The sequence below is a fragment of the Nylanderia fulva genome, unplaced genomic scaffold (assembly GCF_048542155.1).
Source record: "Nylanderia fulva isolate GAGA-0341 unplaced genomic scaffold, ASM4854215v1 Scaffold5, whole genome shotgun sequence".
NCBI classification, from domain to species: Eukaryota; Metazoa; Arthropoda; class Insecta; order Hymenoptera; family Formicidae; genus Nylanderia; species Nylanderia fulva.
This window is the reverse complement of record NW_028190587.1, coordinates 2093164-2108298: the sequence shown is the minus strand read 5'-3', so window position 1 is coordinate 2108298 and position 15135 is coordinate 2093164. Positions and strand designations below refer to the sequence as shown.

General features: G+C 29.4%; 2 protein-coding genes across 7 annotated transcripts in view; both read left to right on the top strand.

Moving 5' to 3' along the window:
* LOC114940491 (neuroglobin) overlaps positions 1-9740 on the top strand; it is a 38441-nt gene extending 28701 nt beyond the window's left edge. For all 6 annotated transcript variants that reach the window (XM_085487016.1, XM_085487014.1, XM_085487013.1 and 3 more), the window contains one exon: positions 920-9740. In XM_085487016.1, the coding sequence (XP_085343142.1) occupies positions 920-1075 (156 nt within the window). In that variant the 3' untranslated portion in view covers positions 1076-9740. The remainder of the gene's footprint in view (positions 1-919) is intronic.
* Positions 9741-13121: 3381 nt separating this feature from the next.
* Brms1 (breast cancer metastasis-suppressor 1-like protein) lies at positions 13122-14992 on the top strand. Its single transcript, XM_085487011.1, has 3 exons — positions 13122-13286; positions 13549-13778; positions 14106-14992. The coding sequence occupies exons 2-3, from the start codon at positions 13561-13563 to the stop codon at positions 14578-14580; spliced, it is 693 nt and encodes a 230-aa protein (XP_085343137.1). The 5' UTR covers positions 13122-13286; positions 13549-13560; the 3' UTR covers positions 14581-14992.
* The last annotated feature ends 143 nt before the right edge of the window (positions 14993-15135 follow it).

The window sequence follows — 15135 nt, the reverse complement described above, 5'->3', positions numbered from 1 at the left end:
GTTACGCAACTTATAAACTTTACTATATACCTATATAAGGATTAGTTCCTGTTGAACAATCCTGCGAGATCTATTGTGAATGGCCACTAAGATCAGAATACAATTGTCGATTCAATTGTCAATTCTCGTATTGTTGTCATGTTGAGAATAGCTTAAGATTTAAATATTTCACCATATCAACATTATATTTTACGAAAACTCAAAAACGACCGTAGCTTTAATTTCATCAATACCCACTTTAAATTTGAAATAAATAATTTTTCTAATGTTCTACTCTTTCTGTTTTCTTATTAATTACAATTATTTAATTATAAAATTATACAAGTATAAAAATATGGAATTTGTAAATTCACTGATCGAAATCAATTTCTTGATTTTTTTTAGAAAAATATTACAAGCATTTATATTGTGTTAAAGTATTATATACTAAAAGTAATTTATTGAATTATAATTTGCTTAAATTATCTTTTTAGAATAATGCTAATATTTGTTAATTTCAAACCACAGTGAACTATAATACAAATATAAAATTTTCCAAGAAAAATTTAGGACAATCTGATTGCCAAAAATTATAATTGGTTAAGAAGAATTAAATAACGAAATTGAATTATTCTATATATCTCAAATGAAATTAAATTCGAAAAATGTTTCTGGTACAAAATATATTTCTTACGTACGCTATTACCATAATTAACAATTCATAAAATTATACTTTCGACCTAAGTATAATAAAATAATAATACTTATACTGATTATTCCTTTTCCTTGAAATTTGCATTTTTTAATAAAATTATACTTTTGACCTAAATATTATAAAATAATACTTATAACAATTTTTCACTTTTTCCCTTTCTTTTGAAATGCTTCATTTAAATTTCGTATATGTATCACTGTAATTAACTGAACGCTCTACTTCCAGAAAATCGAGAAACCGTTTCTGGATGCGGTAGAGCGTACTCTGGAGGACCGATATTCGGAGAACGTGGAGAACATCTACAAGCTGACGATCAAGTTCATCATTGAGACGCTGATCGACGGCTTTGACAAGGCACAGAGCGACAAGGCCAAGTCCTAGTCGTCCTAGTCACGAGGATCTGGCACGTACGCGATCGCCCTCGATCCTACGAAATGTTGACCGCCCCCCTGGTTCGCTCGGTCTCCTCGGCACCTGGAACGGAAAGGAGCCACAGCCGCCACGCCGATTTTTCGGTAAACGACGATGGGACAATCGTCGTCCTTGCGTTGGTTCACGCGACGCTACCGAGTCGCTCCTTCGTTTCTTCAATCCGCTTCGCGGATTCACGAGAGACGCGAATATATATGCGAGAGCGCGTGGCGTTTACGTCGTAAACGTTCTCGCCGGCCTGAGATCTTTCTTTCCCTCGAGCGGGTCTCGTCATTATCCAGATATTGAGAAACGGTCCCGAGTCTCTCGGGACTTCTTAAAAGAAAAAAAAACGTCGCAACGCGAGCCGAAAGAATCGCGTGATTCTTTTGACGGTCGAAGGGTTTTTCTGCAACTCGATTCAATTAATTTCTCGGTAAATTCTATATTTTTTCGATACTATAAAAATTATTCTATTTAAATAATATACGACAAAGATTATTGAAGCCATTTAAAAAATATCTATCGATTCGGAATTTTTCTAGACATTTATTTAAAAAATTTTATGTGGTTTAGGTGTGTATTTGTAAGAAGACAAATTTTATTAATGTAAGATATTTTTCTGCTTCCATCAAAAATTAAGCCCAATTGCAAATAATGCATTTAGATTTCCTTTAGGTTAAGTAATTTATGAATAGTTCTGCAAACGTCGATTAAGTTTAATTCAAGTTTAATTGGTTCTTTGTTTCCTTCTCTAATGCAAGTTTCGGAAAGAAACAACTAGTAAATTAAAGTAAGATTAAAGTGCATTGACGACAGCGAAATTAACCCTTGAGCGCTGTAATTTGAAAGTTATTTAGAATATAGCAGGTAATTAATCAGGTTTTTATAAAAAGTTTTTTATAAAAAGGTGGCAAAGTGCTCATAAAACTCGTGCAAAAGTAATTGGTCTTTATCAGAGCTTTGCTTTCAAAATTATTTTTTTAATTTTTTTTTAATATCGTCTGCGAATGGAGAAATCCCGAGATATAAAAGTGGAAATATTGCGAGAGAGTATACGCGTTTTTCTAAATTTATCGAATCCGTGCCATGACATCAAAAAAAGATATTTTAATTTGCATTTTTATTACTAATTTGTTGTTTTGCCAAAAGTTTGTTATACATCTCACTTATTATTTCAAAAAAAGTACAATGAATACAATGGAAATATGTTATAGCAACATGGAAAAAATGTGACACTAAAATTCATTTAATTTTCTTTAAAGAAATTTACTTTCTATACAAAGAAAACATATTCAAAAATTTAATTCAAATATATTATTCAATTTAACGTGTCGTATACCGAATATTTAATTTGTTTTATTCTTCTTGGTCCAAAATTAACTCAATTTATTCTCTTATTTGCCGATAATAGATTTCTTTTAGTTTCAAAGACTATACGTTTAACAGAAGTAAAGCGCAAAATGATGGCACGTCGTTATTGATTAGATACGAAATTAGAGGAAAGAAGGAGGGAGAGATTTTCTCTCACAAGAGAGACCGATTTTCTTAAGAGGAAATGTAACTTTGTGGTCAATGACACTCCTCGTTGTGAGAAGGAGAATTAGAAATGAAGGTTCTTATTACAATGCCATTACAAACAAAGTAAGATCCGACCAGTCATTCTAACATTCGCCGTAGATCCGTTTTAAGGGTCTATTATAAGGGCATATAAGAACTCTATTAACTTCTCTTATAGGTGTTATAAAACCACCTAACGTGTAGATAACGATGACTCGTTCATATAGTTTATAAAGTGTCGCGCAATTTTCTTCACATAATTAATTACGGATTTACGAGATTAAACGCGAAGGAAAAGATGTTTCTATTCCAATCCCTTTTCCACACATTTTTCACACCAAAGGCCTTTTACGAATAACGATTTTTCATTCTGCTAATTATATTGAACCACTTTTATTCATGCAAATGTAAAATACTCCCCGGCTTTTGAAATCTCAAATCGGGCAAAATTCAACGAATCGACAAAAAGTTTACATTGTTACATGTGCTACAAATTGATTCACGTTTAACAGAAAACCTTTGTAATTGTTCTCGTATATAAAAACTATTATCAATTATTATTTAATATTATAAAATATGAAAGAGAACAAAATAAGTATAAAAATGTTCATTTCTAGATTCAGAAAGAAGCAAAAAGAATAATAATTTAAAACTGAATATTTAATTAATGTTCCAGAAACGGCCCTACGCGACACGTGTTCTCTCTATAATGATCAATATATTATTGTAGTTCATTTACGAAGAAATTTTTTCACTTTTTTAAGCCAGACATCGATATCCTATCGCGGTTATAGTCAATATACATATTGTACAAATTTCAGATATCACTTATTATGGTATTGCTCCAATAAGTACTTCGAGAAATAATTCTCGTGTGCTTTGCGATTTTGATAATACCGCAATATTTTCCGGGGATATCGTCGAGTCTGCTGGTGTAAGATACGCTGGCGTTTTAGAGCATTAAAACATTAAAGCTGCGAATACGGGTTCGAGCTCATCGGGACCGATTTTATACACGTTTCTGCCTTTCAATATGTGCTCGATAATTGATACAAACGCGGCGGCCGACTGCCGCCTTTATTCGCGCGCGAAAGCCTTGGATTACATAAGTCGCCCAGGATACCCTCCGCGATGCGAGGCCGAGTGCATGAGAATGCAAATGCGCTTTGTCTCGAAACGGGGTCGTGATTTAATCGCAAAAACAGCATGAATGCAAAAGCTTCACCTTGCCCTTTCATTATAATCCTGATGCGTATAACGAGAATTTATTTATTTAATTATGTAAAATTTGTCGTTTACTCGTCGCGAGAGCCTGAAACGTCATTGGAAATTTTTAATAAACGTGTTAGAAAACGCGTCGATTTTTTACAGAAAAGCTATGATGCGATAGACATCTCTCGTATCGATAGTCTTTAATCTCGACTACGTTTACTGCAATTTACATTTTGATGAAGCGTCAAAATTGATAATTCCGTTATATTATTTTGTTGGTTTAATAGGGATGAAAAGCTGTGGCATTTATCGATAATCGGCGGTATCATATTAATGTATCTCATTAATTTGCGCATAAAATGCAACCGTATTTAAAAAGTCATACACCCTCGATAAAGAACCAATTAAATCAGTATACCAAACATTATACTTACATTATATATACTTACATTATATGCTCTATGTATAATTGAGCATACAAATTTTAATTAGGCTTTTGTAAAGTTAATCGAAATTTGCAGAATTGAAATTAATACCAATTTCATAACATATCAGAAATTATTTGCCAATTTTAATTTTTTTCAAAAGTTGTACATATTAATTTGTTTATACTTCTGTGTGATTTGGTAGTTTAAACTACACATTAAACTACAAAAAGTTTAGAAAAATGTTTTAGAAACGTTTGCTGAACATTATTTTGGATAAGCACACAGTGATACAAATTAATGTATATCAATTATATAAAAATTTATCGGAAAATGATATTTTTGAAGAAAGTTATTCCAATTTTAATAATGATCGGAAAAGTTTATATATTATTCAAAAATTTTACATGAATTGGCTGTAAAATATGCTTTCGCATCGATAGATATATTTGCAAACAAATCTAAATCACTCGATTTCTATATATTTTGTCTTAAAACATCAGATTAATCTAAAAACAGTGTGCGACCCATTCATTTGACGTAAAATCGATTGAAGCGATTTTAAATAACATATACATGAAAAGGTAAACAGAAATTATTAATACATCTTAGATTGATCACGAAATTGTCATGGCAAACGATTGAATTGAATTTTAAACATATTCAAATTCTTGGTAATTCTATTAATTTTCAATTTTAAATTTGTAACCAAATAATTAAATAATCGATATACAATACTTTATTGTACATCTATTATTTCTTGTTTCTATTATTATATATTTTTTATTATATGCTTTACTTTCAATTTTCTACTTTTTTCGAAAAACATTTGCTTGAAAGAGATATCCGCTTCCGTTCTAAGTCACGAGAGGACTCTATAACTTTTCACTTTGTACACACTTTGTTTTTCCTTTTCCAGCTTTTATTTGTAAAGAAAAAGGAGAAATTGAAAGTGCAAAGTGAGAAGCTGCGAAGTTGCTTCATACAATATTCGAGCATTCGATACGAGGCTTACTTTTCAAGCACGATCGAACATCCGATTTTGATTCGACTTGCTGGTGATTTGCGGCATCACCGAGTCCGAGAAACAGCGGGACCCTTCGACCGTCAAAGGAGAACTTGTATAAATTTTTACTCGTATCATAAGGCAGGAAAAAGTGTGGTCTCTAGGGCAATCGGCCCTTCGCACGCGCAAAATGTCAATTTCCTAGGTCTCGGGAAGGCAGACAGCCCCTCTCAGTATCTCTGTATCTTCCTCGCCGTCTTTATCTATCTCTATTTCTTTCTGAGGTCGATTCGCCTATGTTGTTCTCTGTAAAGGCCGACGGATCGTTACATATCTTTGAAAAAAGCCGTACATGTATGCGGACGACTGCAAAACGCGTATGAGAAGGCATCCAATTTGTATTATCACGCAAACTAGAACTCGCCCTATGTATATCTCATATATTTTATTTTTTAATTATTTCTCAAAAAAATTATTTTTTTATTTCACAATAATTATCGGAAAATTATTAAAACGTAATATCAGTTTTATCATTAAAAATTCATTCATTAGTGTTATTTTTATTAATTAAAAAAAACTTGGTTGGAAAAAGTATAGTTGATGGAAAGGAATTAATATTTGCTGCTTACACAAATAATTTAATTAAAGGATGCTATTTTTATATCAATAATCTGTTCTCAAATGTTTATACATTTACTGTCAAAATAATATATTCATTATTCGAACACTTTGTATAATGGCTTAAAAATTCGTGGTATTTAAAGACGAGTTATCTCGATGAGTAGACATTCGGATCATTTCGAAAACATCAGACGTGGCTTCACGTAAAAAATAGAGAACTATGAATAGTGCCCTACTTATTCTAAGTTTCCATTTGCGTTCTCTTTTAATCGGGAATGATCATTAGTATCTCGACGTGAGACAAAGATAAATTGCGCCTGAGAAAGAAAAACGACGAGACAAGTCATTTCTTTTTTTTTTTTTTTTTTTTTTTCCACGATACGTTTAGCAATTCGTTCTCTTTCAGAACGATCGCTCTATCAGTCATTAACTAATTCGACGAACCACGAATAATCAAACTAACCGTCGTGCGCAGAGAAACTTCCTGCGGGACAATAAACGTGGTAAATAACGAGCGTGCTGCGAAATCGATTTTCCAACTAAGGATACACCAGAAGGTTTTTGCGACATTGTATTTTAAATGTGCTAAGCGCTCAAATTTTCGATGGCAATTTCCATCTTAAATCTAAATTATTATTCGTTTTACACGCAACGATATTAATGTATTAAATTCTGTTAAAAACACGCTATTGCAAAAAGCCTAATAACAAGATTCTACGTCGCACTTTAAATATGATAAACATTAAAATATTATATTATTCATTTTTTAGACGTACGTATATTATATCATTTATCTTGAATTAGTATTTAATATTATTGCAAAAGTAATAATAAATGTTCTCAATAAGTTTGAATGCGATAAACTAACATATTTATAGCGGATCAGTCATATAAATGACGATAGAAAATTTCAGATTAATATTATATTTTTAGATTAATTTTTAGATTAATATTATTATTATTCACTTTCTTTCCCGCGACTTGACGTGACATAAGCGCGTTTAGCGTGTTGAGAGCGCTTATTGTTAAAGTATCTAATATGACAGAAATTTAAAAAATGCGATTCACTTTGTATTACGTTTTGCAGTCGTTTTCCGCTCGAGAATAGCGAATATGTTCCCTCAGAAAGAAAGAGTGTGTGTGTTCAATAGTGAAAAACAGAGAATATAAAGAGATTCGCGCAGGAGGATGCGTCGCATCGAAGCGTCGATCGCGTATAAAGTAAAATCCGCGAGCGCGTCCGATGTGAATGCACCTTTATTCACCGAGACTAAAATCGATCGAACAAATTAGGTAAGGTAATAACGCTTCCGCGGTTCGCGACATTCCACCGTCGTCGAAGTTCGTAAACCTCCGGTGTAATTATTCTATGCTGAAAAAAGAAACTACTGGATTGAACTTGAAGTTACGTTCCTTCAAGTAAATTTCAAATCAACATGTTAATGCAAAAAATTATTAATAATTTTTTATGCATACGTTATTAATGTAATTACATCGATAAGTTTACTAGTGCGTTAATATATATAATTTATTTAATTGATTATGCTTGTATGATGAAGATTGTCGCTACTTTTGAACGAAATTAATTGAATAAATTATATATTTACGCACTAGTAAACTTTATCGACGCAATTGCATTAATAATTGTAAGCAATTTCTTTCTTAACGTAAGTACATTTTATTTTTATTCTTTATTACTCAATATTTTATTTCTATTCATTGCTGGATATGTACACTACTGAATAACTCATTGATAAATGTATATTTATTTTTGCGACCCTACAAAATAATGCAGATATATATATATTTTTTTTTTTTTCAGAAACATCATCGTGAAAATATATTACTAATAATTGTGTACTAAAATTACGTAAGTATTTCTTTTTTTAGTTTATTATTATATATTATATTTTTGCGGCTAAACAAATGGATCAGATAACACAACATAATTCTATTGAGAGGAAATATGAGAGAGATTTACGAAAAAATTAATAATTGATATAAAATTATAAAAAATTAAATTTTTTATTTTTATGTTAAGCTATATTTAATCTAAAGCAATCATATTTTGTTTGATTTTAAACTATTTGCAATATTAATTTTACCTTTATATAAAATTAAGAGAATTTCAAATTTATTTAAGTTTTAATCTCTCAATACCTAAAAAAATAAACTATGTGACGAAAATATTATTTTTTCACCTAGAGAAAGGATTTATCAAATGTGCCCAAGCGTCATTTAGTAGTGCATCTATCCTACCGTTGTGATTTGCATTCCGACTTTTACCAACGTGATATCAGTGGCTATCACGAAGTCACATTCGGAGCTTGTGACTTTTTCCTGGCGAACCGCGATCAATGCCGCGATAAATGTTGCATGAAATGAATATTAAGAGTTTGTATAAAGCCATCGCCGCACGAGAGAATTACGGATCACATCGCCTTTTCATTCTTTTTCATTCCTGACGCCAAAATGTAACTCGAGGATTTTGCCGGGCAAATCAAACAAAATATCATTTAAATATAAAATTGCAATCAAGTGTAATATAGCTTTCAACCATAAAATAAAAAAAGAAAATGACAGGAAAATATCCAAAAAGATAATAAAAAAGTAAATAAAGAGTGAGAATAGTAAATTCGTGTGCTTGTTTCAAGTATGAAATTATATATAAAAATGGATATTTTATAATTATATGTTTAATTTTTAGTTGCTCTAAACTTAAATTAAAATAAATAAATAAATAATATAATAATAATAAATTAATATTATTATTATTTCAATAACTAGTAAAGTATGTTCAGAAATATTTATTTTAACATAACATTTATCAAAATTATTTACGGATCCGTAGTAGCAAAAATATTTAGAAAATGTTTGAAACTTATTTTCAAAGATTTTAGAAACATTAAAATAATTGGTTGTATTTTTTCATTAAATACACTTATATTAACATTAATGTAATATAAATATTTAACTTTTATTAAATATTTATAAATTATATTAACATTTAAAATAAACGTTCTTTAATGAATAAAAAAGGGATCTATATATATACATATATAAATCAATTATTTTAACGTTTTTAAAATATCTTTGAAAATGAGTTTTAAACATTTTTTATACATTTTTTCCTATTTGGACTTTATTACACTAAAAAAATTAGCATTTCTATTAATTTTTTTGAAAATTTATTTGATTATTTTATACTTTTAGTAATAATTTGTTCGATAAACAAGTGTAAAATTGACATGGAAATTCTGTAGAAACAATATTTTACGTTTTCTCCTCACGTTTTTCTGTCAAAAGAATCTTAAGATCGATCACGTACGACTGGACGGAGACATTCGGCCCGTCAGCGTCCTCGGGAGATACTTCGAGCATTTTACACTTTATCCCGAAGATTTAAGGGCTACTAGAGAAAACAGAAAACGTGCGACGCGTTACATCTGTACATTCGTCCCGTGTGCGACGGAACTAGAAGCGAAATAAAAGAAAAATGAAGAAAAAAAATAGAAAAAAAAAAAAAATTTCGTACGAAACAAAGTGCACAAAACAAGCTGTACCTTTTTTTTTCTTGCAAAAAGGACCGAAAGACCTATTTAGCCGAAAGTCTTCATATGAGAAACGCGCAGGAAGCATACAAGAAATATATATTATTATATAAATATATACGAGAATATAATTGCTAGAGTAAACCTTGCAGTTATGCGAATGTTGCATTGTCTATCTGTTTGTTCCAGATACAGATCCAGATGTATTATTGTATCCGATGGAGTATTATATATCAAAATATATAATATATATCTATATATATGTATGTATATATATGTATATATATATACGTGTTAAACTCCCCATTTTCTTTATTTTTATAATAATTTTAATGTAATTTTGATAATGATAATAATTTATGTCATATATATGTTATGTTTAACAATTATTTTTATTGTGAAAGATTTTCAGGTGAAAGGTTGCGGCTGCTATACCGTTGGAAAATTAAGGTCACATATACTTTTCTAAAATTAATAAAATTTTATCCCTCAAGTCCCAATTTTTATAGAATCAACAAAATAATATGATAAAGAAAGCTTACCTCTGTGTATGGCACATCAAACTCACTTTCAGTATCCCTAATTAAAGAATACATTAACGTAAATTACCGAGAGAGAAATCACACGGTCCCGCGTTTTGCGACAATTTTGTATATGGCGGATTGGAGGGAGATAAAGAGGAGGAATGCGTACGCAGCGCTAACTATGTCTCTAGATGTAGACGTGGAACTATTTAGCCACATGCGCTAGATAAATACGCAGTAGGTATTTGGTTTTGTTCCATGCTACATTCACAAAAAAAGATTCAGCTTTTTTTAATTTTTTATATACAAAATTAATTATTTTATTTGAAATTTATTTGTTTTGTTTTATTCATTCCCCATTTTCTTAATTTTTCTAATAACTTTAATGTGAATTTAATAATGACATTGCACACACAAAATTAATTAATTAAAGATTCAACTTCTATATTCCTTTAATTTTTTATATACAAAATTAATTATTTTATTTGACAAGGATTGTTTTATTTTCACTCCTCATTTTCTTTATTTTTCTAATAACTTTAATGCAAGTTTGATAATGACATTCACAAAAAAAAAGAATAAATTAAAGATTCAGCTTTTTTTCTTCAATTTTTATATACAAAATTAATTTTTTATTTGAGAAGAATTGTTTTATTCACTATCAATTTTCCTTATTTTTCTGATAACTTTAATATGATTTTAATAATGATATAAATTATGTCATATGTTATGTTTAACAATTATTTTTAATGTGAAAAATTTTTAGGTGAAAGAGGTTGCGCTGCTATATACCGTGAAAAATAAAGGACACATTTTCCAAAATCAATAAAATTGTACCCTTCAAGTCCCAGTTTTTACAGAATCAACGTAATAATATGATAAAGAAAGCTTACCTCTGTGTATGGCACATCAAACCCACTTTCAGTATCACTAATTAAAGAATAAATTAACGTAAATTACGGAGAGAGAAATCACACACGATCCCGCGTTTTGCGACAATTTTGTATATGGCGGATTGGAGGGAGATAAAGAGGAGGAATGCGTACGCAGCGCTAACTATGTCTCTAGATGTAGACGTGGAACTATTTAGCCACATCCGCTAGATAAATACGCAGTAGGTATTTGGTTTTGTTCCATGCTACATTCACAAAAAAAAGATTCAGCTTTTTTTAATTTTTTATATACAAAATTAATTATTTTATTTGAAATTTATTTGTTTTGTTTTATTCACTCCCCATTTTCTTAATTTTTCTAATAACTTTAATGTGAATTTAATAATGACATTGCACACACAAAATTAATTAATTAAAGATTCAACTTCTATATTCCTTTAATTTTTTATATACAAAATTAATTATTTTATTTGACAAGGATTGTTTTATTTTTACTCCTCATTTTCTTTATTTTTCTAATAACTAATGCAAGTTTGATAATGACATTCACAAAAAAAAAGAAAATACATTAAAGATTCAGCTTTTTTTCTTCAATTTTTATATACAAAATTAATTTTTTATTTGAGAAGAATTGTTTTATTCACTATCAATTTTCCTTATTTTTCTGATAACTTTAATATGATTTTAATAATGATATAAATTATGTCATATGTTATGTTTAACAATTATTTTTAATGTGAAGAATTTTTAGGTGAAAGAGGTTGCGCTGCTATATACCGTGAAAAATAAAGGACATTTTCCAAAATCAATAAAATTGTACCCTTAAAGTCCCAGTTTTTACAGAATCAACGTAATAATATGATAAAGAAAGCTTACCTCTGTGTATGGCACATCAAACCCACTTTCAGTATCCTAATTAAAGAATAAATTAACGTAAATTACCGAGAGAGCAATCACACACGGTCCCGCGTTTTGCGACAATTTTGTATATGGCGGATTGGAGGGAAATAAAGAGGAGAAATGCGTACGCAGCGCTAACTATGTCTCTAGATGTAGACGTGGAACTATTTAGCCATATCCGCTAGATAAATACGCAGTAGGTATTTGGTTTTGTTCCATGCTACATTCACAAAAAAAAGGTTCAGCTTTTTTTAATTTTTTATATACAAAATTAATTATTTTATTTGAAATTTATTTGTTTTGTTTTATTCATTCCCCATTTTCTTAATTTTTCTAATAACTTTAATGTGAATTTAATAATGACATTGCACACACAAAATTAATTAATTAAAGATTCAGCTTCTTTATTCCTTTAATTTTTTATATACAAAATTAATTATTTTATTTGACAAGGATTGTTTTATTCACTCCTCATTTTCTTTATTTTTCTAATAACTTTAATGCAAGTTTGATAATGACATTCACAAAAAAAAGAAAATAAATTAAAGATTCAGCTTTTTTTCCTTTAATTTTTATGTACAAAATTAATTTTTTATTTGAGAAGAATTGTTTTATTCACTATCAATTTTCCTTATTTTTCTGATAACTTTAATATGATTTTAATAATGATATAAATTATGTCATATATGTTATGTTTAACAATTATTTTTAATGTGAAGAATTTTTAGGTGAAAGAGGTTGCGCTGCTATATACCGTGAAAAATAAAGGACACATTTTCCAAAATCAATAAAATTGTACCCTTCAAGTCCCAGTTTTTACAGAATCAACGTAATAATATGATAAAGAAAGCTTACCTCTGTGTATGGCACATCAAACCCACTTTCAGTATCACTAATTAAAGAATAAATTAACGTAAATTATGGAGGGAGAAGTTGCACGCGTTCCCGCGTTTTCCGACACTTATATATGGTGGATGGAGGAGGTAAAAAAAGAGAAGAAGCGTACAAAGCGCCATCTATACATCTCTAGCTAAAGACATGGAACTATTTAGTCACATCCGATAGGTAAATACGCAGTTTGGTTCTGTTCCATGCTACATTCATAAAAAAAAATTAATAAATTCAGCTTTTTTCCTTTAATTTTTTTATATTCAATTAATTTTGTAATTAATTATTTCATTTTACAAGAATTGTTTTATTACAAACGTCATTTATTTGTATTTTAATTGAGAATATAGCACGGACTCGAACCAATCAGCTGTTTTATCATGACAGCGATAAGTGGCTATGTAGTTCCAGATGACGTAAAACTGAGAGGTCGCTAATGTACGGCTTGATAAGAAAAAAAAAACATTGACGCCCTCTCCTTCTCAGGAGGCTTCTCTCTGTCTTTATATAAACAAATCTAGCTGTTTAACGTTCGCTGAATAAACGAATATTTTAAGAACTGTTCAACGAAATTTTTAAAATCATATATATATATATATATGTAAGTATGAGTATAAGTATATAAATATTTTTAATTACATTATTGAGGTTATGAGCAATTTTATACATAGATTATATTATAAAGTTATACAAACTATGTAGATACTTTTTTTATTTTAAAATTTAATAAGTGTGTAATCGTATAATATAAGATAGATATACCATGTACTTAATTCAAATACGTTTCTAAAGTTTGTCTAAATATTTATTTTTACTTTAATGTATAAAACAAACACGCTACATATATATACATTTTTTTACAGTATACGGTATAAATGCCAAGTGTTAAGGATGAATCAGAGGCAGAAGGGGAGGAGATGTCTCATGATAGTAATGATAGTAACCAGAGTTCTGCATCATGTGACAGTAGTGCAGAACACACCGACAGTGATGATTCTTCGGAAATGGATGAAGATGAATGTGAAAGGAGACGCAATGAATGCATGGATAACCTATTAGATTTGGAGAGACAGTTTACTCTTCTCAAGGAACAGTAAGTGTATTCCATATATTTAGCATATTATTTTTATCATTGTATAATTGATACATTTTTTATTTAAAATATAGAATATATTCATGAATATTCTTGGTGGAACAGGAAAAATTTTGTTATTCTAGTAATATAAATATTATAAATACATGAAGATTTTATTAAGAATACAGAAAAAATTAATATAATATAGTTTTTAATTATGAAATTATAATTATTAATTGTTGATGATATATATATATATATATATATATATATATATATATATAAGCAATATATTAAAGTTCTAAAAAGTACAACAAACAATTATTTTACTGTTATCTATTTCAGATTGTATCGAGAAAGAATTACACAGGTAGATACAAAACTTGGGGAAGTTCGTGTCGGAAAATCTGAGGAATATCTAATACCACTAGAGCGACTAAAGGAAAATATGAAAACAAAAACAGAAGTAGCTGGAATATTAAAACAGTACAGATTGCAAAACATTCAGAATAAATTCTTAGCAGAGGAACAGGCTGCTTTGCAAAATTTTGAAAGTGAAAAAGGTTTGATTTGGGATTATATTCATAATGATCTTCAAGAAAAGATTCGCCGTCTAGAGGAAGATAGAAACAATGTGGACATACATGCGGACTTATGGCTTAATACGACTGGCAGAAGACGCAGAAACCATTCGGAGAGAAGACGAGCTGTTTCTGTTGCAGGTCCTTACATCGTTTACATGCTGAACGATGCAGACATATTAGAGGATTGGGCATTAATAAAGAAAAGCTTAAGTAGTTGGAAAACAGAAATAATGTAAGTTTTACTTGAGTACGTGAAAGAAAATACTTTCGACGGTAACGTCATGCGTTCATCTTTGAGATGAATAAAGATTTCGTCCAGTGTGATTGGTTTGAAATCAGACAAATACATTTTCATTGATGACGTTTATTGCGCGTCTAACATTTGTACAGTGTGCCTTGAAAGAAAAATGAAAAGGTAATATATTTATTTTAAGAAACATCTCGCTAACTTTACTAAACGAGAATTGGTCTCTTAAAATAAAAAAAAATTTGCCAAAATAAAATATCAAATTGATCGATATACGTACTTCTGTAATATTCATGTAAATTATTTACACATGGCTATGCCGTCAACAAGAGCAAGTGCTCGGAAAAAACAGACATTGTACATTAATTTTATTTAATAAAACAAATTATATATTACTGAGATTATATGTCAATGAACAATTCATATGCCAAAAATAATTAATTTTTAGATTCAATATGTGTCTAATGTCTGTTAGTCTCTATTTTAAACTTTGTTTTTTTAAGTTACTTTCCTTTAGATTTTCCTCATTTAAGGTCTATATCCC